The 25,279-nt window shown below is 41.2% G+C and overlaps 1 protein-coding gene across 3 annotated transcripts in view; it reads left to right on the top strand.

Annotated features, from left to right (window-relative positions):
- ADGRA1 (adhesion G protein-coupled receptor A1) overlaps positions 1–25,279 on the top strand; it is a 396,447-nt gene that overhangs the window by 313,339 nt on the left and 57,829 nt on the right. For all 3 annotated transcript variants that reach the window (XM_069980134.1, XM_069980135.1, XM_069980133.1), the window contains one exon: positions 21,423–21,546. In XM_069980134.1, the coding sequence (XP_069836235.1) occupies positions 21,423–21,546 (124 nt within the window). The remainder of the gene's footprint in view (positions 1–21,422; positions 21,547–25,279) is intronic.

Genomic DNA, 25,279 nt, shown 5'->3' with positions numbered 1-25,279 from the left:
TTGAGAACTGACGATCACCGCGTAGTAATTTCAACACATTTATTAAAACAATCTAAAGGCATTCACACAATACTGAACAATTCTTAGCTGGTATTATTAGGCCTAATGTATGTCAAGAAGATGGACTCGATAACATTAACACAACTTCCTCAAGCCTGAACTGTTGACACCATGGACTCATATGTCAAATTCTCCCTTCTTTACCTGTATAAAAATTGAAATGAATCGGCCCAAACAAAGTGGGGAGATTATGTATATCCAACCATTAAGGAAGAAAAAATAATCATCATCTTGGTGACCTCCACAGGAGACTATGGGGGACATTTATCAAACTTGCGTCCGGGGTGTACACCAGGAAGAAGGTGCAGATACGCCCCTTCTTGCATCCCCCACTTGCCCGACGGGAGGGCGAGGGGATGGGGCTTAAGGCGGGGGAGGCGTGGCCTACTCTCGTGTAATTCATTTTTTAAATCTACATTTTCTGCAAGCAGGTATAGATTTGATACGCCAGGCACAGGGTCAGGCGCACGGCCAGCCAGATTCAGTAAGAGGCGTGCGTTGTTTGCAATAGACGTCCGAAAATAATTGGCATAATCATTATTTTGACGTCCGTCCAGATAACATCATTTTTACACTGTGTGCATTGGACATCTGTCATTCTACTGACTACAATGCATTGCATTGCAGTCAGTTAAATCGTGGCAATAATGGACGTCTGTTCTCTTTTTCGAAAGTTGTGTGAACAAAGCCTAATAATTTATTAGATGGTCCTAAAGACTCACTAAAGAATAACAGTGGGAATTCAACACTCGTTTTTCCAGATAATCATAAACACCATGATCAGCTATGGAATTAAAATCAACAAGATGGCACCAAGATGTTCAATGGGAAGAAGACAAGCCGATAGAGACCCTGTAATGCCCTTGCCAATATTTTATATTTTACCTTGTATCCTGGCTTTTCCATGAAAGCCATCTAGCAAAACCTTGTAGCCCCTCATGTAGTGTTACAGTGGCACATGAAAAAAAGGGAGCCAACATGTGCAACATACATAAACTAGAAAAAGAGAAACCTTAAATTACAGTTAATATGCAGATGAAATTCTGGTAACATAACATTCTGTTAGTAAACCGAACACATTAATAAACTTCTAATCGACTGCTCATATCGAGAGAAAATATCAGTTTATGGAGGTTTTCCTTGGATATTAATGAAGTTAATTAATTTCAGACAGAGCGCGGAGATAAATCAGCCTCAAAAAGCAAATATGCTGAGAATAAAGTCCAAGAGGCATAGATTTCACAGATTTCCATTGTAAATGAGGGGTAGATGGTCATATTAGACAACAGAGCTGAAAAAAATTGTCACAAATTATTAAAGGTTACATGACTTCTCCCAAAATGCTATAACATCCCCATTAAGACTTCGGAATGCCCTGTTGCGAGTTGTAGATTAGCCTTTCTCATAGGCCAGATGTTCATTTCACACCCCGTATCCATTGTCAAGGGTGAATGCTTGTTGACAATCCCCCCTTCCCCATTTACAGCCACCACCTGAGACACATGGCCATCTGTCTCCCCCACAAATATACCTCTGCCCCCCCCCCTTTTTTTTTAATTCTCTCTTTTTCCTTACCAGACACTCTCTCTTCTTTTTGTAACCAATATTATGAGGGATATTCTCTTATATATTTACCTAGTATGAGACTGGAGAAAACAAGTGTTGGAAAAATTTGGTTTAAATTGGTCCTGCTGGATCATGGAGTGAAAATAAGTCCATGGCTAAATAGGGCTAGTAATTGGTATTCTGGGCATGCCTTTCTAATTTTCCACCCATTTTTCCACTGCTGAACTATAAGCCTTTTTGTTAATACATGAATAAGGCTCAAAAGCTCAGGGGGTGTTCTCCAGCTTGGCAAGGTTTAGCCAGCCCATTCCCTCTTAAGTGTCTGTCAGTCAAATGGAGTTGGTGGACGAAAGCGGCACAGAGGCAGTGATAAAAGGACATTAGCTGGAATTATCTGGGCTCTTACCTTACTGGGGAACATCCCCTGGACTTTTGAGCATCATTTACATAATATAAAAATGGCTTTTATCGCCACTCAGGAAAACACTATGAAGATCAAAAAAGGTATGCCCAGAATCCTGATAAGAAGCCCAATATAGCCAAAGGCGCTTTTTTTTGACAGGTAGTTCATATAACTTAAGAGACCAATTGTATAAGGCCAGGTTTGATCATGCAGCTGATAATAATAATAATAATAATAATAATAATAATAATAATAATAATAATAATAATAATAACAGTTGTGCTTGGATAGAGCTGCTTATTCAGCATCTTTTAGGCAAACCAAAGTGTGTTCTATTGGTTAGAAACGGACTTCCCATTGAGCTTGTCTCTTCTTGGCTTCTTCACACATAAAACAGTGTGAGTGTGGCCGAGGAAAGTCACATTAAACCCTTTTAACCATACAGAACAATAGAAATAAAGGAACAGTTAGAATGACAATATTGAGGGGTCGCGACAAGTGAGTACTTTTTGCCCAGCCTGGCTACTATTAATTTAAGGGGGGGGGGGGGGGGCGGGGGGGGGAAGACCTTCTAAATTAGAAAGGGTCCCTCTAGCTGTTGCAAAATTATGATTCCCATCATGTCTGCACACTCTTGAGCTATCCAGGCATGATGGGAATTGCAGTTTTGGAACGGTTGGAAGGCGAATTTTGTGCACCCCCTACCCCTAGCTTACCCTTTAGAAAACCAACATCAGCTATATAACATCTACAGCGAAGCTATGACTTGTGAATGTAAAATACAGTGTACGATACAGTACATTGAATTAGCTATACTGAGTAAATACCACTAAAATACATTATATCCAGCAATGATTACACGAGGAGCATGCATCGGTTGATCTGTAACCAATGCCTATCCATGATGTGTGGAGAGAGGTGTCCTTATGCAGTCATTATTTTAATATTGCAGCGGAGGGGTTGGTATAGAAATGATGTGATTTCTATCACTCGGTGCATTGTTGCTTAGCAACCCCCGTCCTCTAATGCCACAGTCTCAGTATCTTTAGCTGCTGATCAGTCACTCGTCATTATTTGTTGGCCACTCTTAATTTTTTTCCTTGAAGTCATTTATAGATCCTAATTAAATGAGTAGATAAACAGGTGAACGTGTAGCCTTTCTGACCGCAGTGCCTACTTCTGTATTCCATTCATGTTCTCTTCATGCAGATACTACCTAAAGTATAAAGCTTCTGTTTGGCTAAAGGGGAATATAGATACCGGATACGGAGGAAAACGTAGATGTACTCTTGTATGTGACAAATATGACTAACCGGGCGTATTACATTGGGCGATTATTAACCACACTGACCCAATGGATTATTTTGGCCAATGACCTGCTGACGAACCAGAAATGATCGTTCATTGGTTGATTATTGGCAGAACAATGGGGATATACTGCCAACAACAATGAAAGTGGTTGACCGAAAGATCCAGTGATCATTCTCTTCATCATCAATTACTAGCTCATCAAGAGGACATTTTGGAGAATTCAGCCCTTATTCTAAAGATACCCTTAGGCTATGTTCACACTATGTATGTGTGCGGCTGTATTTTTTATGCGGCTGTAAATGTGCGGCTGAAACTACGGCCGTGGGAAAAAATAGACATGCGGCTGAAAACATACGGTCATTTACTTGGAAATCTGGTTCAACTAAAAAAAAACAAATAAAATCTTAAGAAAGTGATGCAAACACCTTTGGATGCATCTGGGAAAGCAGGGAAACAGTTTACATGAATCGCTATTACCGGGGTTTGCGATCCTCTGCAGTATGCCCATGCCGATGCCTCTCATGGTTAATAAATTGAATTAATAAAACACATTTTCATTGTAATAAAGTCCCTTTCATTGTTCAATAATTAAATTTAAACGATTCCATCATTTTGCAATTAAATATACTGTTAAAATAAATATATATATAAATAAATGTATATTTATATATATATATTTATTTTTTTACAGTATATTTAATTGCACAATGATGGATTCGTTTAAATTAAATTATTGAACAACGAAACTGATTTTATTTCAACGAAAATGTGTTTTATTAATTAAATATTAATTAGTACAAGAAGCTCCAGTAAGCCGTTAATTCATATTGCCGGCAATAGAGCTTTCTGTACTAATCATCACTTTACTTTAATTAAAACATCAAATGTTTCTTCTAATTATGTTATCACAATAGCATTATTAAAAGAAACATTTAGAATTATATGTGCGCTCAGCTGATTGGCTGATCGGCTGAGCGCACATATAATTAGCGGGTCCGCAGCACAGTAACTTCATTGTGCTGCGGACCAGCGAAGAGGACACATGGGGGTGAGTATAGAGCTCTCCCCAGCCCCTCCCCAGCACTGCACCCCTCCCAGCAAGGAAGGGGGGTCACTTAACCCCTTCCTTGCTGGGATTGGTGCAGTCTGACATCAGTCTGGCCCCCAAGGGGTTAAGGGAGATGCAATACATCCTCCCTTAACCCCTTGGGGGCCAGACTGTAAGCAGCGATCTGTAAAGATGCTGCATACTGTAAGGAGCACAACACCGCTCACAATGATGGGTGTTGTGCTCCTGTCTGTGTGTTTCTCCCTTTTTGTTTTTCAGATAACGGTATCCTGTGGATTACGTCGGATTCCATGGACTACGACGATGACCAGCGGTTGTCTGTTGTTTTTTTTTTATAAAATGGTCAATGAGGGGTGTGGGGGTGTTTTTATTTGAATAAAAAAAAATTTTTAACTTGTGTCTTGTCTTTATTTCTTTGCTTTATAGACTTAGTAGTGGAAGCCGTCTAATAGACAGAATCCATTACTATGTTGGGGCCTATAAATAAAAACACCCCCACACCCCTCATTGACCATTTTATTTAAAAAAAAACAACAAACAACCGCTGGTCATCGACGTAGTCCACGTAATCCGACGTAATCCACAGGATACCGATATCTGAAAAACAAAAAGGGAGAAACACACAAAAAACACACAAACAGGAGCACAACACCCATCATTGTGAGCGGTGTTGTGCTCCTTACAGTATGCAGCATCTTTACAGATCGCTGCTTACAGTCTGGCCCCCAAGGGGTTAAGGGAGGATGTATTGCATCCCCCTTAACCCCTTGGGGGCCAGACTGATGTCAGACTGCACCCATCTCAGCAAGGAAGGGGTTAAGTGACCCCCCTTCCTTGCTGGGAGGGGTGCAGTGCTGGGGAGGGGGTGGGGAGAGCTCTATACTCACCCCATTGTTGTCTCTTCGCTGGTCCGCAGCACAATGAAGTCACTGTACTGCGGACCGGCTCTTTATATGTGCGCTCAGCCGATCAGCCAATCAACTGAGCGCACATATAATTCTAAATGTTTCTTCTAATAATGCTATTGTGTTAACATAATTAGAAGAAACATTTGATGTTTTAATTAAAGTAAAGTGATGATTAGTACAGAAAGCTCTATTGCCGGCAATATGAATTAACGGCTTACTGGAGCTTCCTGTACTAATTAATATTTAATTAATAAAACACATTTTCGTTGAAATAAAATCAGTTTCGTTGTTCAATAATTTAATTTAAACGAATTCATCATTGTGCAATTAAATATACTGTCAAAAAATAAATATATATATAAATATACATTTATTTATATATATATTTATTTTAACAGTATATTTAATTGCACAATGATGGATTCGTTAGAATTAAATTATTGAACAACGAAAGGGACTTTATTACAAAGAAAATGTGTTTTATTAATTTAATATATTAACTATTAGAGGCATCGGCATTCGGCATCATTTCCGGCTACTTTTGAAATACTCCGTACGGACCGCCTGTCAATCCACGGCCGCATTTCCAGCCGCAAACAATGGTCTTGTTCATTTTTTACGGGTCCATTTACGATAGGGCCGTAGATTCATACATAGTGTGCACTGTGCAGCTGCATATCGTATACTTTCCAGCGTACGCATGAACCGGAAAAATCCGGCCGATGATTTACCGCCCGCAATACAGCCGCACAGATACAGAGTGTGAACCTAGCCTTAGGCTGCATTCACACATTCCGTGTTCGACACGGAACATGGACGTGGAATGCCTGTAACGGATTTGTCCCCATCTTATCACAGATGCTGCCTGAATAGCAGACGCAGGAAACTGACATGTCGTTTTTTTACGCCGCCACTAGAAATCCCGGCCGTAGCGTATACTATGTGCAAACGCTTCGGCCGGGATTCCATAGACGCCACCGTAACATATATTTTCGTCTTAATCATGGTCGTTGTTGCAATTGGCAACAACGGCCGTACTTTTACGAAAATATACGTTGTGTGAACATAGCGTTAAAGTGATAGGACCAAAGCAAACAAGTAGCGTTCTATTCTATCCATAATTCCCATGCAAAAAAAAAAAAAAACAACAACATTTTTTCAGCTGAGAAAAACATGGACACTTTCTTCCAGAAAAAAACACCACTCTTAGCTCCAGTTTGGCTGCTGATTTGCAATTGATTAAGTTCAATTTACCTCAGTAGAACAGAGTTGCAAAACCTACACCCAAATTGGAGTCATGCTGTTTCTGGAAGAAAGTGGCCATGTTTTTCGTACCCTGGATAACCCCTTTAAATCCCCTTTTGAAGGTATAGAGACCTCTACCTTTGGAGCTATTATGGTCGATGTTGTAGTTATAAGGGATGCAGTGGTAATAGTGTACATAATAAGACATCAATTTAATATGATATGGTAGGTGGAGACCCTACTACAGATTTAGTATTAACTGCCAGTTTTTTTATTATCTGCTGTTTATAGCATATCCTGTGGAAAGGCCATAACTGTTTATGATGGGAATAAATATCTAATCTAATACTTAGACAGGGTGAATTTGCAACAAGCAGTCTATGAATGTACCAGATCTATTGCAGTGACTCATGCTGTATGATAAATCTGGTACTTCTTTAGATACTGTTGTCTGAATTTACAACACATATTGGCTGGCTTACAGGTTTTGGGGCACAGAATTCCATCTGAAGCCATTTCTCCATGGTCATGCCTCTTTTCCATGCAGAATGTCTAGTAAGTTAAAGGGAATCTGTCATCTGTAATCCACGTTCCAAACTTTGACACTGCTAGATAGCTCTTAGGTAAAGGAGACACGTGGTACCTTTCATATATCCATATGAGCTCCCAGAATATAAAAAAAATGATTTTATTCTGTAAAATTAAGAGTCAAAGAGGCTTTCCAGAGCTCCCCCCAATGCCCCCCCCCCCAAAAGCCTCCCCCCCTCCTAAACCTGACCCGGACCCTGCTTGGGGCTCAGCTTCCAGTTGTCAATCAAGCAGGGTGGGGGAAGAGAGGCATTACAGCTTGCAGCCATTTAAGAGCTTAGAAAAGCCTTTGAGAATAAAATGACTTATCTACATCCTGGAAGCACAGCTGGATATATGAAAGTTACCATGTGTCTTTTTGAACTAACAGTTAGGCTGGGTTCGCACTGCATTTTTGCAATCCGTTTTTGCAATCTGTTTTTTTGCAAAAAACGGATGAAAAAAATGGATGCATTTGTGTGCATCCGTTTTTCCATTGACTTCCATTGTAAAAAAAAACCCGGATCAAAACGGATCCGTTTTTTTTTTTCTTTTGACGGACACAAAAACGTAGATGACACTACTTTTGTGTCTGGTAAAAAAAAAAACGGATCTGTTTTGAAACGTTTTTTTTTTACAATGGAAGTCAATGGAAAAATGGATCAAAACGGATGCACACAATGCATCCGTTTTTTTCATCCGTTTTTTGCAAAAAACGGATGAAAAAAGCAGATTGCAAAAACGCAGTGTGAACCCAAGCTTATGGGGAGTCTTCTCTTTAGGATGATTCTGCTGCATCCTTAAAAGAGGTTTTCCCATCAAATAAAGTGATTATATATTGCTAGCACATGCTATCAGTTTATGGGAGTTGACCCCTGGGACCTCTGGAACCCATGGCGATCTTGAGATGGCATGCAGCATTGAATCAACACTGTTGCCCCTGTACATAAGCCCCTGTCCACCTGGCTATGCAGGATACTAGAGCCTGCCCCATTCACATGAGTAGGGCCACATGTGCACAACATTGCACATTACAGCAAGGAACCAAGGGCCACTGTGGCCAGTATAGACAGTGAAAGGGTTATAGTGATATGGCAGAGGGTTGGCGTTAGGAAGCCTTTCTGCCGATGATCAGTGGGGATCTTAGAGGTCGGATCCTATTCATCATAAATTGATAACATATTTTAAAGATACCTCTTTATGAGATGGGAAAATCCTTTGAGGAACTAAAACCAGAGCAAATGAACCTCACGAACAAAAAATTGTTCAAAGGGGGGATTTATCATTATGTGCCCCTGGTGTACACCACAAAAAGGGGCAGATTTTACGCTTTTCCATAGCGTACGCCTGCCGTATCACCCGCTCGCTTGATAGGCAGATGGGGGGGGGATAAGGGGGGAAAAGGCATGACCTCCTTTAGCACCTGATTTATGAAGGTTTATGGTTAGAAATAAGCGCAAACCAGGCAAAAATCTACACCTGGTTAGGAGCTCTGGATGCAGTAAATCTGGACGGTGAAAAGGGGCGCCACTCTTGATAAATCTATCCAAGTGTCCACATTGTCCAAGACTTTTATTTTACAACTGTTGATAAATCTCCCTTATTAGGTAGAAGGCTTAAAAGGGTTGAATCATCCCCCTTTCATACATGTCAATACCTTTTCAGTCTCCTACCTCCAGTTCTGAGTCTGCTGCTTTCTGTTAAAGACACAGAAAACCGTATCTGTGCTGTTCATTCAGTTCCCTCCTCCTCCACCCTTCCTTCCGAGATGGCTCATGTAAACAGCTCCTTGGATGGATGTTTCTGAACTGTTTCTTCTCTCTGTACAGCAGGAAGGGTTTGTTACCCTCCCAGCTTCACACAGTGTATAATCAGCCACCTAGAGATGTTACTTACATGAGCCATCTCAGAACGCAGGGGGAGGAGGAGGTTGAGAGCAGAGATGGACTAAACAGCTCCGATACAGTTTTCTATGTTTTCAGCAGAAAGCAGCAGCTCAGAACTGGGGGAGGGAGACTGAAAAGGTAATTACATGTATGAAATGAATTGTTAGTCTCCAGGAGTGGGAGGAGGAGTCAACATATATTTTACCTAACCGAATAACCCTTCAGTTTGCATTTTGTACATGGTACATTTTTTTCTGCCAAATTGAAAATATTCATTTTCCTACTGTCCTCCTCCAGAATATATTGATGTTTGGCAAAGCCAATAAATGCAGTGCTATTAACTAGGCATATATCTACCTAATGCTGCATGGGATCATAAAAAAAAATTACAGAACACTCTATAGCCACATAAAATACATGAAACTACTCCACCACTCTACAATAGAATGCTGCTATTAAATCTATGATAATTATTTGAGTTTAAGGATTTTTCCTGGAGGGCCATGAATTTGTTTGAGTGCGAAAAAAGTGTTTTTCGAAATTCACCTTGGACCCTGTGCCAGAGACATGGCTGTGTAGATTGCCTGTCAGCTCCGTGCTGACATAGGAAATACAATACACTGTACTACCACTGTAGTGCAGTGTATCAGGGATCAAAAGATCACTGGTTAGTGTACAATAATGAACACTAATGTAAAGTAAAAAAAAAAACGTTTGCAACGAAACACATAAAAAAAATTCCCCCCAGCCCTCTTCAATAATAAAAATGCATTATACTCCCCATATATAATAAACCGTTACATAAAACCAGCTAGAAAACACAAAACCTATACATTTGGTATTGCCACACCCGTAACGACACAATCTATAAAACTATATCAATAATTGTTTCGCAAGACACGCTGTAAAAAAAATAAATAAATAAATAAAACAAACAGCACCAGAATTGCTGTGTTGTGTGAAAATAGGTTATAAAAGAGATCAAAAAGTCATATATATGTAAAACTTGGTATTAATAAAAACGACACATCTTTCTGCGAAAAAATTGCCAAAAACCAACTCCATCATGCTAAAGATTAGAACGTTATGGATATTGTAATGTGTTTTTTTTTTTTTTTCAGGAAGATAATTTCTATTGTGCCAAAGTGGCAATAGGTTTTAAAAAAACGATGCAAATTTGATATCAACGTAACCGTAGTGACCCAGAGAATACATATATTATGTTTTTTTTACCACAAGATGAATTGCTTCCATTTTATATTTAAAAAAAAAAGGAAAAATAAATGAGAATTGTTCCAATTTTTTATGATATTTTGTTGTTTTTCACATAAGATAGTGACCAAATTTTGCCACTAATACAAAGTACAATATGCCACGAAAAAACTTATAATAATCTTATAATCGTTAGCATCTGTTAATGTATCACAGAGTTATAACCGTATAAAATGAGACAGGTCAGATTTGGAAAATTGAGCTTGGTTATTAAAGCCCAAACTAGCAGTAGCACTAAGGGGTTAAAGGGGTACTCCCAATATCAAAAGTCATTTGGTAGATTAAAAGAAGAGTAAGAAAAAGTGTCCTCCAAATGAATGGAGCATAGTATGTGAGCATGGCCAGTACTGTATTGATTCTCTATTGGGCTTCAGAACATTGCTTAGGATTATCAAAGTGTTACCCCTTTCATGTTGCTTGAACCATAAAACATCAGGGCGGTCTCTAGAAGCTTCTCGCCACTCCACCAGACCTATTTGATTGATCTTGCCACGTTTGAGTACAGGGAGAGATCAATTACTCCAGATCAGTAGGGCCGGGAGAAACCACTGTAGACCACCCCAGTGTTTCTTGGTTCAAGCAGCATGAAAGAGATAGTGAGTTCCTTTTACTATCAGATAGGTTTCTATTCACTAAGAAAATTCCCTGAATTACTTTTGGAAAGCAGAGAATGTTGGGGATAATACAATGAAGTCAGCAGTTGTTTCAAACATACATATGTCAGGAAGGCTGCAGATGTCCAAGGAAAATTTTGATAACCAATGGACTAAATGCCTCCTCAAGTCTCATTAAGCACCAAAATAAGGAAAATACAAGTTACCTGTATATTGCATCTGGGGTGCAATCCCAAAAGGGCCACATCCATAGATTTCAGCACTCAATCACTGCATAGTTGTTGGGACCTGAACAATTTCTTATACATGAAACTGTCTACAGCACCAATTTATTTAATGAAACTAAGAAGTTTTTCCCTTCCCTACCGACATAACGTGAAGCTCCTGGGTGCTACAGTATTTATCTGAATATGAAACCCTAAGTATCTACAATGCAGGGACCCTACCTCCAATACAGGTACTCTACTTATGATGCCAGGGCCCTATCTACTATACATGCACCCTACCTATGATACAGGCACCCTTCCTACAATACAAGTACTCTACTTATGATGCCAAGGCCCTATCTCGGTACACGCACCCTACCTATGATACAGGCACCCTTCCTACAAGTACTCTACTTACTGTATGATGCCAGGGCCCTATCTACAATACACGCACCCTACCTATGATACAGGCACCCTTCCTACAATACAAGTACTCTACTTATGATGCCAAGGCCCTATCTACAATACACGCACCCTACCTATGATACAGGGACCCTACCTACAATACATGTACCCTACCTATGATACAGGGATCCTACCTACAATACAGGTACTCTACCTATTATACAGGCACCCTACCTACAATACATGTACCCTACCTATTATACAGGGACCCTACCTACAATACATGTACCCTACCTATGATACAGGGACTCTACCTACAATACAGGGACCCTACAGTTCCTGCTGTACGTTCCATAAAAATACTGTACCTTTGAGAAAGGTGTGCTGATCCTCCTTTAGGTGGAATAAATGCTTTAAACCATTAATGGACACAATCACCGAGGTTGGGCTTCTTGGTCATTGAGTCCTCTTTACCCAACTGGATCCAGTGTTTGCTGCATTAGGACTGCCCCATGGCAACAAGGAAGGGGGTGTTGTGGATTATAGGGCCAGACTAGAGCAAGGAGTGTCAACCAGTATTTAAAAGCATATTTTTTATACCTAAAAGAGGACCAGGACACCTTCCTCCACATGATGAGAAAATAGAATATAGTGAAAGTCTATGCCAAGGGATACTTGAAAGGATTGTTCCAATGTGTCGAAATTGGTCTCGAAATTCAGGTTAATTGTAATGATGTAAAAATGTGTATAGGGTGGAAATGTTCTTTAATATCATGACTCTATGAATTATTGACTGAACTCTTGAGTCTCTGTGATTAATAATGGAGAAGCTGTTAAGACTGAAACAAATGGCGGACAGTTTAATGCCATCCACGACTGATGGAAATGAGACTGGGATCACACATTGTAACATCTGTGCTGCACAATACTTCTGAAGATTTACCTAAAAGTCATTTCTGAACTATGATGAACAGGAAAAGAGGGGAGAAAAATAAGTAAACCGGCAAATGAGGGTTTGGGCTGAATGCAAATTGCAAGAAAGAAATTAAAACTCTAGACATGATGATGAACACAATCTGTCCCGAAAAGCGAGTCTTTTAAGTAGCTACGTGTAGTTCGTCCATTAAAGTGTGATTTGCAGTTTGATTAACGGCTTGTTTTTTTCTGCGCTGATTTAAAATCAGACAGCCTGACTTCTAACATTTGACTACATTAGAATATGCATGTTGCCTGATTGCCCCAAAAAAAACAAATTATCTTGATTTTTTTTTTCCATAGCATTAGACCATTCTATACAGCGGAGTACTATATTTCATTGAGATATAGTATCACTTTACAATGTGATGTGATGTGCTGCAATATAGTGCACCATTAATTTCAAATAGATCTGGCTTCCGTGGCAGCAGAGAAATATTTGTCAAGAAGGCAAGGACAATGAAGCTTAGCTTATTGCCTAGGGAAGGTGCACTGAAAGATGTGATGTGCACATTCACAATACAGCCTCATTGCAAAGCTTAGAATGGGACCCACTTTCCCCAATGGTTCTGTAATATATGTTTATTAATTTTTATACCCCCCATTAAATTTTATGTGCAATGAGCCCATCCTAGTTACAACTGTATTCTAACTAGTTCAGTGCCAGACCCATTGGTGTTGCTAGGGTCCTAAAACAATGGTCCTAAAAAGGTGCAAGGTCTGTCCTCACAGTACACACAGCTTTGTGTAACATGGCCTTTAGTCTTGTAAAAAAAATTAAAGAGGACTTCGGCCATTGCACCTTAGGTCAAATTGAATATATGGCCTTTTGCAGAAATTCAATGTCAGGCCTCAAATACACAACTGTATCCTTTTTTACTTTTACATCCATTGCAGTCTATTCCGCACAGAAACAAGGAAAAACCTATATTTTCTGTCGCATTTCTACTGCATCAATACCTTTCACAAAATATATTGAAAAGTGTCCATGGCCAATAGAAATGAATAGGTTTGGAAATGTATCATTTTTGATAAAGTAAAAAGTGATACATTTCATGTTGATGTGCATGAGGCCTTAAGCAGGATATCTCCTTTTGATGCGAACACTGACATGGATATCTAATTTTCTGTACTCTCTATGAAGAAAATCACCTGAAATGCTCATTGGGCCAATAATTGAACTACGTAAAATGGTCTTAAGTAGGGATGAGCGAACTTTTGAAAAGTTCAGTTCGGTTCAAACTTTCGTGAAGATCAAATTCGTACGAACCGAACCTAAAACAAACCTTGCTATAACAGCTGAATAATTGCAGCTACAATAGTGGGAGTGTGATAGGGTATAGTTTCGGTTAGTTGCAGTTTCTATTACAATGAAAAAAGTGGAAAAATAGTGAAAAAAAATTTGCCAAGGTGTAAGTGATAACATGGGACATAGGACACAAAGTTCCTTGGACCCAGTAGGGTGGAAAACAGATCCCTTGTATCCTGGTCTATTCTGTGAAAAAAGTACAATTTTGCGTCACCATTGTTATTTTTACCAGATTCGTAATGAACTTTCTCAAAGTTGGGTTCGGTGCTCATCCCTCTAAATTTCGCTCAAAGGGAGCCAGGTTGGCTGGAGCGTATTTCCCTGGATCACTAGTGATCAACACCCCTAGGTACTCTAATGAGTCGGATTTTCTCAGGATCCTAACTTTCCCTAAGGGAACCTCTATTTCTTCATCTAATGGAAACAGACAAGACTTCCCCCAGTTTATCTCCAAACCTGAAAAACGTCCGTACTTCTCTAGTGCGGAGACCAAACCCGGAAGGACCCTCACCGGCTCCCTCATAAACAGCAGAACATCATCTGCATATAGCAGGATTTTATTCGACTCCCCATAAAGGCCAAAGCCCTGGAATGCCGCGTGCCGCCTTACCCACTCTGCCAGAGGCTCCATATAAATTGCAAATAATAAGGGGGAGAGAGGACATCCTTGACGAGTTCCCCTAGACAAAACAAAAGAACGGGAAAGGGAGCCATTAATAATCAGCCTAGCCGTAGGGTCCGAACACAACAACTTAACCCAATCTAAAAAAGAACCACTAACACCCATTTTTTTCAAGAACTGGCTACAAAAACCACCACTCCACCCTGTCAAACGCTTTGGTCGCGTCGAGTGACAGGATGGAGCGGGGCCCAGAACAGTCCGACTGAATGGCGGCGAATACCTTTAAGATGTTATCATGAACCGTTTTATTCGGCATAAAGCCTCCCTGTTCCTCCCCAATAATTTTGGTAATAACGGAGTTCAACCTCCGAGCCAGAATTTTAGCTAATAACTTAACATCCGTATTAAGGAGAGATATGGGGCGATAAGACGATATCTCAGCAGGATCCCCTCCCTTCTTTTTAATTAACACTATATGGGCTTCCCTCATTGATTGTGGTAGCCTCCCTCCATTCAAGGATTCATTAAAAACGTCCAGAAGAATGGGCAAGACGACACCAGAGAAATCCCTGTAGAATTGTAAAGGCAGCCCGTCAGAGCCGGGGGAGGAATTACCTACGAAAGAGCCAAGCGCCTCACCAAGTTCCACCAGGGTAATATCTCCACACAGAGACTCTTTCTGCTCCTGAGTTAATACTGGTAATTCCAGCTTGCTCAGAAATAATGTTTGTTCCTCTATATTAGAGGGGGCCTCAGAGTGGTAAAGTTTGGAGAAATAGGAGACAATTTCTTCCTCAATCTCCAATTCGGTATCTACCATTGCCCCTCCCTGCGTTTTCAATGCACGAATTGGAGTCTTCTCTAAATTACCCTTAAGAATATTTGCAAGGATCTTATTGGGTTTACCCCCTGCGATAAAATTACTCTGACCCTGAAAAAAATTTTTCTGCTGAGCTTTTTCCCTTAAGAGAGTCTCATAGTTCTTTTGAGCAGTTTGTAGAGCAAGCCAGGACTCCTGCGAGTCTCTTTGTTCATACAATAATTTTTTAGCCTTTACGTCATCCAGCACAACCTGCTCCTTTTTCCTAAAGTCCCTTTTTTTGACCAAAATATCCCTAAAGAAAATACCCCTCATATATGCTTTCATAGCATCCCAAACAATTATAACCGGGGTAGTAGATTTATTAGCTGACCAAAACCAGGATATTTCCTTACAGAACTCCTCATTCTTATTTAGGACACTAAGCCAGTGTGGATTTAACCGAAATGGGCTACAAACCCTTGATTTGAGGCTTAAATCAACCTCCAACAAAATCGGAGAATGATCCGACACTGACCTAGGTTCCAACTTAATTTTCTTTATGTAGGGTACAGAGTTCTCTTCACAAATAACCAAATCTATCCTGGAGGCCGCTTGGTGGGAGGCACTAAAGCAGGTAAAGCCCGTAACAACAGGGTACAGCCTACGCCATGCGTCGACCCAACTCACCTCAGAGCAAAATCTCCTGAGAGGGGTAGGGCCAAGGCCACAGCCGACGGACCGCCCTCTACGGTCCCTCTGAGAGTCCCATACACAATTGTAATCCCCCATTGAGTAGAGGGCAACATATTCCTTACTATTCGCAAACCCAACCAAAGCTTCCAATACCGCCGTTTTGAACGGAGGAGCAATATAAATAAATGACAAAATCACCGCCACCCCATTTAGCTTACCATAAAGAAAAATGTAACGACCCTCAGAATCAATTTTCTTGCAAATCAAGTCAAAATCAATCATTTTATGCACATAGACTGAGACGCCAGAGGAGAAGGACGACAGGGTGGAGTGAAATTCATATTTAGCCCATCTTTTACAAATAACCTCCGCGTCCTTAGATAAGTGTGTCTCTATCAGGGCAACTATTGCCGGTAAATGCCTTGTGACTACTCCCAAAATTGCATATTTCTTCACCCTGTCGGCCATTCCCCTGACGTTCCAGGTCAAAATTCTAACCGGAGCCATCTAAACACAAAAAAAAAGAAACCCTTCTATCCAGGTCCCCCCCCCCCAAAAACCCCCCCAGTGTTGCCAACAGTAGCAGCAACTCATCCTACACCTATACCAGCCCATCCCTCCCCCCCCTCCCCCCCAATGCCCCCCTCCAATACATCAATTCAACCATAATAAAATTAAATCATTAAATCCGGACCAGTGCTACCCGGCAACCTAACACTCTATGCCCTCTGCCTCTATCCACCTATCCACCTCTGCAGAGGAGGAGAAGAAGTGCCCCGGAATAAGAAGGAATCTGCCCCGAATAAGTCAAGAAGCCATTTTTGACAAAAAAACACCGGGGATTGCCCCTCCTCCCCCTCAGGCAGCCCAACTATACGGACATTGGTGCTAATCCCTAGTCTTAAGTCCTGTATGTTGTAAGGTTCAGCCTTGGTGAATCAGACTTGTCTTTCATACACACTTCACAGATGATGGGTCATATTAAAGGACTATAGAGGCCAAGTCAATACGTGGAAATCTTTTTTTTCTTTGAACCATCCCTGAATAACTTTTGCAGTGTAGCTGAGACATAATCCTGAGAAAAGAGAGCACCGCCCTTAGGGAATACTTCTGCTATGAAAGAGTATAATTGATTGGTTTTCAAAAAGGTTTGGATAGGTGGTAAGTGTCATAGTACCATACACATGGATGCCATAATCCAAAGTTTTCTAGCAGATCACTGCACTGCTGCTGCTAGCTTGTCGTCTACCTATACTGGTGCCATCTCCTGCCCAAGTACTTGACACACACTCAGAGCTGTCTAACCGATGTAATCTTGTCTGATTCGAAAGAAAATTCTTTTGATCAGACCAGAAAGTCTATCTATTGCTCCCCATGATCATCAGCAAGCCTTTGGTGCACTTGGCCTTGTTGCTAGTTTACTCCTTGTCCTTCATGATATGTAATAACTAGAGATGAGCGAACCTCGAGCGCGCTCAAGTTCATTCGAACCCAAGCGTTCGGCATTTGATTAGCTGGGGCTGCTGAAGTTGGATAAAGCTCTAAGGTTGACTGGAAAACATGGATACAGCCAATGACTATATCCATGTTTTCCACATAGCCTTAGGGCTTTATCCAACTTCAGCAGTCACCGCTAATCAAATGCCAAACACTCGGGTTCAGATGGACTCGAACATGCTTGAGGTTCGCTCGTCTCTAGTAATAACCAGAAATGAGAGAACCGAACTTGCCGAACCCAGGTTTATTTCGAACTTTGCAAAAAATTCAGCTCGCTATCGAATTTTACTTTTTGCAAAGTTTGGCACAGGTTCAGCAACACAAAGGGTTTTCTCACCTGTCCATACTCCACCAGTATCCTCCTCTGTCTTTAGCCTGTCAATGCCATGACCAGTGATTGGCTAAGCAGGCTGTCACTCTTGTCTCTAGAGTGACAGCCTACTCAGCCAATCACTGGCTGCTGTGCTGTTCCGTCTAAGTCAGCCAGTGATTGGTTGAGCTGGCTGTCACTCTAGGGACAAGAGTGACAAACTGTTCAGCCAACCACTGGCTGACTGGAATGGACAGCACCCACGGCCAGTGATTGGCTGAGTGGACTTTCACTCTAGAGACAAGAGTGACAGCCCACTCAGCCAATCACTGGCTGCGATGCTGTCCCATCCAAGTTAGCCAGTGATTGGCGAAGCTGGCTGTCACTCTAGGGACAGACAGCACCCGCGGCCAGTGATTGGCTCAGCAGACTGTCACCGACAGGAAAAGACAGACTTTGGGGGAGCAAGGAAAGGTAAGTAAAATGGGCGGCTTTTACAAGCTGCCATAAAACAGCTGAACGCCTACAGGCATATAGCTGTTTTAATGTGGTTCGTTAAAGTTCGGTTCAGCACAAACCCGAAATTTATATTAAAGTTCGGTGAAACTGCCTAATCGAAACTGCCTGTATACTGAGAACATACCTCAAGACCTGCCAGTATGGGAATGTTCTCATCAAGACATCTAGCGATCACAATTTTGCCTTTGTCAAGGTTGCCCATTTTTTCTGCTTCTCACATATTAACTCCCCATAGCTATTTGCCGAGTGCCAAGAGACGATCAATGCAATTCACTTCACCGTGTTATGGCTGATCAGATCTTTACATTATAATGGTAACATTTACCGTAGTTCACTTTATTCCTATCTCTTACCAGTGAGTAGATTTTTTTTATGCAGACTATAGCAGAAAGTGTTGACCCTTGGAGGAGTGGTTTAGAAATCTCATTATCATATGTGTATTGCTCACAATACTGCTACATAAATCCCCCAATTTAAAATCCTTAAATCACCAACGAAAGCTCATATGATAAAAACGAGAGAGAAGTGAGAAATGGAAAATAATAATAATAATCACCCAGCTATTTTGCACAAAAATGTTTAAATTAAATGAAAAATCGAGAAACTGCTCGCCTAAGATGAGAATGGGATTTGGCCTTTAAAGGTTACACAAATTAAAGTTTACTGGATTGTTTATCCTTATGTCAAGCTGTCTGCCAGACATCAACTACCCCGCATTGGGCAACATTATAACAAATTTCATACATTTTCTAGACTATGGACAGATCTGATTTTAAGGCTATTTGGTGGCTCTATATGTGTGTTGTGATCTAATACATAGATGGGTGTAAAAGGGCTGTATTACATAGTCTGCCCCCTGCCGAATATGTGGCCATTACATCGCTTTATATACTACCCAGTATCAGATGGGCAGAGCTGGATCGTTCATGGGGCCCTTTATTTCTGTCATTCATCCTATGTGTGTCCACTCCGTCTAATAGGGCTCTCAGGGAACTAACACTTGCACCGGTATCCTGGAGCCTGAAGGCCCCAAAGGTGTCTATGCCCCAAATGGGAAGACCAGCACCATCAAAGAGGCATGATAGTCAAAGTTTTTTTTTAGATATTGCATAAACTCCATTCCAATCTATTCTCTTCATATGTACATTATTATGTAACATATAGAGAATGACTTAAAGGAGTATTCCATTCTTCAATATATGGCATATCCTTAAGATGTTGGAGATAGATAGATAGATAGATAGATAGATAGATAGATAGATAGATAGATAGATAGATAGGAGATAGATAGATAGAAGATAGGAGATAGATAGATAGATAGATAGATAGATAGATAGGAGATAGATAGATAGATAGATAGATAGATAGATAGTGTAGAAAAATACAAAAAATAGATACATTTTTGTACTTTCTGTAATGACAACCATCATATTTTTTAATGCAGATCTTGACTTTAATACAGACTGTAATTCAGGATTAGTACAAGTAATGCCTGCGCCAGTACCTAGGATGCTCTATGTTTGATGTTCTGTGCCAGTATATAGGATGCTCTATGAGGGAAACCATGTGCTAGTATATAGGATGCTCTATGAGGGAAACCATGTGCCAGTATATAGGATGCTCTATGTTTGATGTTCTGTGCCAGTGCATAGGATGCTCTATGTATGATGTTCTGTGCCAGTACTTAGGATGCTCTTTGTGGGACACCCTGTGGCAGTACATAGGATGTTCTATGTGGGATGCCCTGTGGCCAGTACATAGGATGCTCTATGTGGGATGCCCTGAGTGAGTACATGGGATGCTCTATGTGGGACACCCTGTGCCAGTACTTAGGATGCTCTATGAGGGACACCCTGTGCTAGTACATAGGATGCTCTATGAGGGACATCCTGTGCCAGTACGTAGGATGCTCTATGTGGGATGCCCTACCTAAGTGAGTACATGGGATGCTCTATATGGGATGCCCTTTGCCAGTACTTAGGATGCTCTATGTGGGATGCCTTGTGCCAGTACTTAGGATGCTCTATGTGGGATGCCTTGTGCCAGTACTTGGGATGCTCTATGTGGGATGCCCTACCTAAGTGAGTACATGGGATGCTCTATGTGGGATGCCCTACCTAAGTGAGTACATGGGATGCTCTATGTGGGATGCCTTTTGCCAGTACGTAGGATGCTCTATGTGGGATGCCTTGTGGCCAGTACATAGGATGCTCTATGTGGGATGCCCTGAGTGAGTACATGGGATGCTCTATGTGGGACACCCTGTGCCAGTACTTAGGATGCTCTATGAGGGACACCCTGTGCCAGTACATAGGATGCTCTATGTGGGATGCCCTACCTAAGTGAGTACATGGGATGCTCTATGTGGGATTCCCTACCTAAGTGAGTACATGGGATGCTCTATATGGGATGCCTTGTGCCAGTACTTAGGATGCTCTATGTGGGATGCCTTTTGCCAGTACTTAGGATGCTCTATGTGGGATGCCTTTTGCCAGTACTTAGGATGCTCTATGTGGGATGCCTTTTGCCAGTACGTAGGATGCTCTATGTGGGATGCCTTGTGCCAGTACGTAGGATGCTCTATGTGGGATGCCTTTTGCCAGTACTTAGGATGCTCTATATGGGATGCCTTTTGCCAGTATTTAGGTTGCTCTATGTGGGATGCCTTTTGCCAGTACGTAGGATGCTCTATGTGGGATGCCCTACCTAAGTGAATACATGGGATGCTCTGTGGATGCCTTGTGCCAGTACATGGGAGGTTGCACTTACCTGACGCAGGGTCGCTTCCAGATCCGAAACAAGTTACTAATGAGGATACTTACCGATTGATTTTTTCTTTTCATCTACACTGACGAATGGTCCACCTCTTCTGCCCCAGTACATGGGATGTTCTGTATGGTAACAGCATCTCTATGCCACTATATAACGTGTTTCCTACTTGCATATAAAGGATAAATTGAAAAGCACTCTCTGCTTTCTGCTTGACATTGCATATGTGAACAGTGTAAAGTAGAATTGCTGTATATATATTAAGGGAATGAGGTTAAACCTCTCCTTGTGTCTTGCAGTATGAGCACAGCTTGTCATCCTTCTATATCCAAACAAAGTGTAAACTATTTTTATAATTAAGTCTGTCTTTATATAATGTGCCCACACTTAATCTGTCTCTGTTTTTATCTGCAGCACTATCCGAATCAGCAGAAAGGGATGGCATATGCTACTTAATTTCTGTTTTCACACTGCGCTCACTTTTGCTGTGTTTGCTGGAGGAATCAATCGAACAGGTTACCCTATAGTATGCCAGTCGGTAAGTAATCTCACACCTTTCTGATTTCACTATATATCTTTACAGGGAGTGGATCATTTTTATTACCTGATACATAGATATAGAATCACCCTACATCTGTTCATTCTGCCTTCCGAAAAGACGACCACTTTGAGAAGACCACCTGCTTATTGAGACTAGATTGCTTTTGATGGATTTACAATCCACCATACATAACCCCCATAGAAAAGCAAGAGGCTTCACTGCCAGTGATGCTGTGGTCCCATTTCCTTTATGTCCTCATCCTATGATCTGGCAGCATTAGTAATGAAAGTAGGAATGGCAGTGAGGACATGGCGGCAGATGACAAAAAATTCAACCAGCATCTTTATTATTACACGTCCCGAAATTCTGGATAAGCAAATGACAATTTGCTATATCGCCACTCACTTACAGAGACTAAGGGTGCTATTACAAGGGCCGTAGAAGGCCCGATCAATACCGTAAACGAGTGCCGATCTGCAAGATTGGTGATTGTTTACGAGGGCTATTACATTGCCTGATAATTGTTTAGCAAAGGCTGTACAGACATCGTTAGTGATGTTCGTGCAGCCTTTGCTTATACAGTTTTTACATTACTTATGCACATTCCCGGTGTTCTTCTGCGTTCTGCATGCTTCCTCCCCGCACTGCAGCTTCAGAGCGGCTCGTTAGAGCTGACTGGCCGCTTAGCCAATCACTGACCGGGACCGCGGCAGCCAGTGATCTGCTGAGCAGCCTGTCAGTTGAGACAGGCTGCTCTGAAGCTGCAGCACACAGGATTGGGGAAGAAGCATGCAGAACGCAGGAGAACATCAGCTGATCGTTGTCTCTATTACACGAGTAATAATAATCGTTCGGCTGATTATGGCTCTGTGTAATAGGGCCTTTACTTGTTACAAGGATCAAAAGGGCTGTATATATATATATATATCGTTAGCAATGTCTGTGCAACCCTTGCTGTAAATAGTAAAAGTATTTTACTTACCTCTCCAAGCTGCTCAGTGTCCTTCTAGTTTCTTCCTGCTGTCAGGAGCCACCGCAGAAGCTGCTACACCCGTCTCTGACAGGCCGCTCAGCCAATCACTGGCTGAGATGGGACAGCACCACAATTAGTGATTGGCTGAGTGGCCTGTCACTCCAGAGACAGTTCCAGCGGCGGCTGTGGGGAGCAGGCAGATGCTAGATGATCACCGAGGAGCGTGGATAGGTATGTATGAAGTTTATTATTTTTTTATAATAATAATAATAATAATATTTATTATTTGACAGATTCAACAGCGTTATACAAACTTTTTCACACATTTATGAGCCTCCGGCTGCGCATGGCTATAACACAGAGCGATGCCAGGTCGGCAGTCGATGATTTTTTTTAAATGTTGAAAGGCAACGATAAGCCGATCGGACGGTCATCGTCTTTATTACACAGAGGGAAAATCTGTCGATTGGGCCGTTATCGCTTCATGTAATAGGGCCTTTACTTTGTTACTTTTACCGGAGGGTGGGGGGGTTAGTGGGCGGTACCAGCAATATGGTACCATCTGGATTTTTTTTATTCTTTTACTAATATTTATAAGTAAAATCATATTTTTCTGTGATATTCTTGGAGCCGCCTTTTCATTACGTAAACTAGTTATCCCATGTACGTGTTCCCTCATATTAGAATTCTATTACTGTATTACCATAAAAAATTGTTGAAATTGTAAACCTTTACAGAAAACCATAAAAGGTTCCTCTCACTCCAGATGCCACCGCCTGCACCAACAGGATGAACTAAGGCGCTGATATATATTTCGTTTTTGATTGTAATTTAGAAGCGATTACGTTTTTATGGCTGGAGTGCATTCATGAGGATCCAGAAATATATTTGAAAATAAATTTCCTTTCAGACCAGTGAGCGCTCTGAGCTCTTGTTATTAGCGGCATATTTTACTATTTTGGCTTGTGAGTTCTTCGGTCCTGGAGATTAATTGAAAAATGTGTTTGAAATTTTAACATTTGCTGAATTAGGAGGAGCAGGATTTACTTGTTTTTACCTTCGGGAGAAGCTCTAGCCATTCGCAATGATTATCATTTAAAGAGGTTGTCCCACCATTCACTTTACTACCAAAAGTTCTCAAACTTTTCAAAAATCTGCCTATAATTTGCATTTACTAGTGTAGGAGTACCTTTTTATGTATTTTTTAAGGGGAACTATCAGCAGGTTAGACAAATCTAACCTGATGATAGCCCCATAGCGCCGGGGACGATAAGGAGGAAGGTGTGTGTCTTAACTTTCTTCTAGGCATTGGTCCCGTGCTGTTACTCGGGGTAAACTCCACTTCGGAGCACCATTAGGAGCACTGCCTTGTCATCCATCCCTCCCCTTCTGATGATAAGCAATGGAGTAAGCAGACCAGATAACACAGCAGTGCTCCTAAGGGTGCTCCGAAGCGGAATTTACCCCGGCACAGCACAGGACCGGCACGGAGGAGGAAGGTAAGACACATACTTTCCTCCTCAGCATCCCTGGCGCCATAGGAGGCTATGAGCAGGTTAGATTAGAATAGTTACCCTTTCAGTTTCACGCTTTAGTGAGTTTTCCCATTCCTCGGCTGATCGATGACACTTTTACATGGGACGATCTAAGGATTGTCTGGGCAGATCCTCCTGTTGCTCCCTGCGGCCACCCAGCTCCTCCCGCCCGCTGTCTGTGCATGTAATAGCATAGACAGTGAGTGAGGAATGAGGAGCAAGCTGGCGCTGACCTGACAGGTTGGCGCTCGCTTGCTTCTTAATATCGGGCTGTGTAATAGAATTTGTCAGTAAAAACCCTTAACATCAACCAAGAGATCGGCCATGAAACTTGAGTGTGCCCAAGAGTTCCTTTGCCCCTTATGAGTACACGAGTACTAAAAATAACATCACAGTTAGGGCCCTGTTACAGTTTTTGTGTCGGGGGCCTAGGATCCTCATCCCCTTTTCCAAACAGTTTCAAACTTTTCATTTATTATAAATAGGAAAACGGATAGAACAAATTCCGCCAAGCTGAAAGCAATCCCTGAAATTGTTATTTTTCATTACATTTGCTATCATTCCAGGTTTTCGCACACAAAACAATTTTCTACATTTGTTGCTATAAGGTTTTTTTTCCCCCCTTGACACAATTACCATGTTATGAAATGAACATTATCTCAATGTAGGAACAATTTTGTTATCTAAGAAGAGAATGGTGTGGAATAAACAGCTTATGGCACTGTGAAAAGTAAGAGTTATATTCCATTCTGCATTACAGTTGTCGCTTTCTTCTTGCACCAGGATGGTTGCTATGGATATTCTGCTTCTCTGTGACAATGGTTTATTCCTTTTATGGAGGAGATTTTATATAGAAAAGATTTTAATATGAGTATTCATATAGACTGTGATATGAACATGGAGCGGGATGAGAGTTTTTGATATGTGAATGGAAAAAAGGTGGATACCACTGCTAACATATACAGTGTTAGCTGGGTTCACACTATGTATATTTGAGGCTGTATTTGTGAGGCTGTATAGCAACCAAAACCAGGAGTGGATTGAAAACACAGAAAGGCTATGTTCACATAATGTTGTAATTGAGTGGATGGCCGTCATTTAATGGCAAATTTTTGCTGTTATTTTAAAACAACGGCTGTTATATTGAAATGATGGCAGTTATTTACCGTTATATGACGGCCATCCACTCAATTTCAACATTGTATGAACAGATCCTTTCTGT

The sequence above is a fragment of the Dendropsophus ebraccatus genome, chromosome 8 (assembly GCF_027789765.1).
Source record: "Dendropsophus ebraccatus isolate aDenEbr1 chromosome 8, aDenEbr1.pat, whole genome shotgun sequence".
NCBI classification, from domain to species: Eukaryota; Metazoa; Chordata; class Amphibia; order Anura; family Hylidae; genus Dendropsophus; species Dendropsophus ebraccatus.
This window is presented reverse-complemented; position numbering and strand designations above follow the sequence as displayed.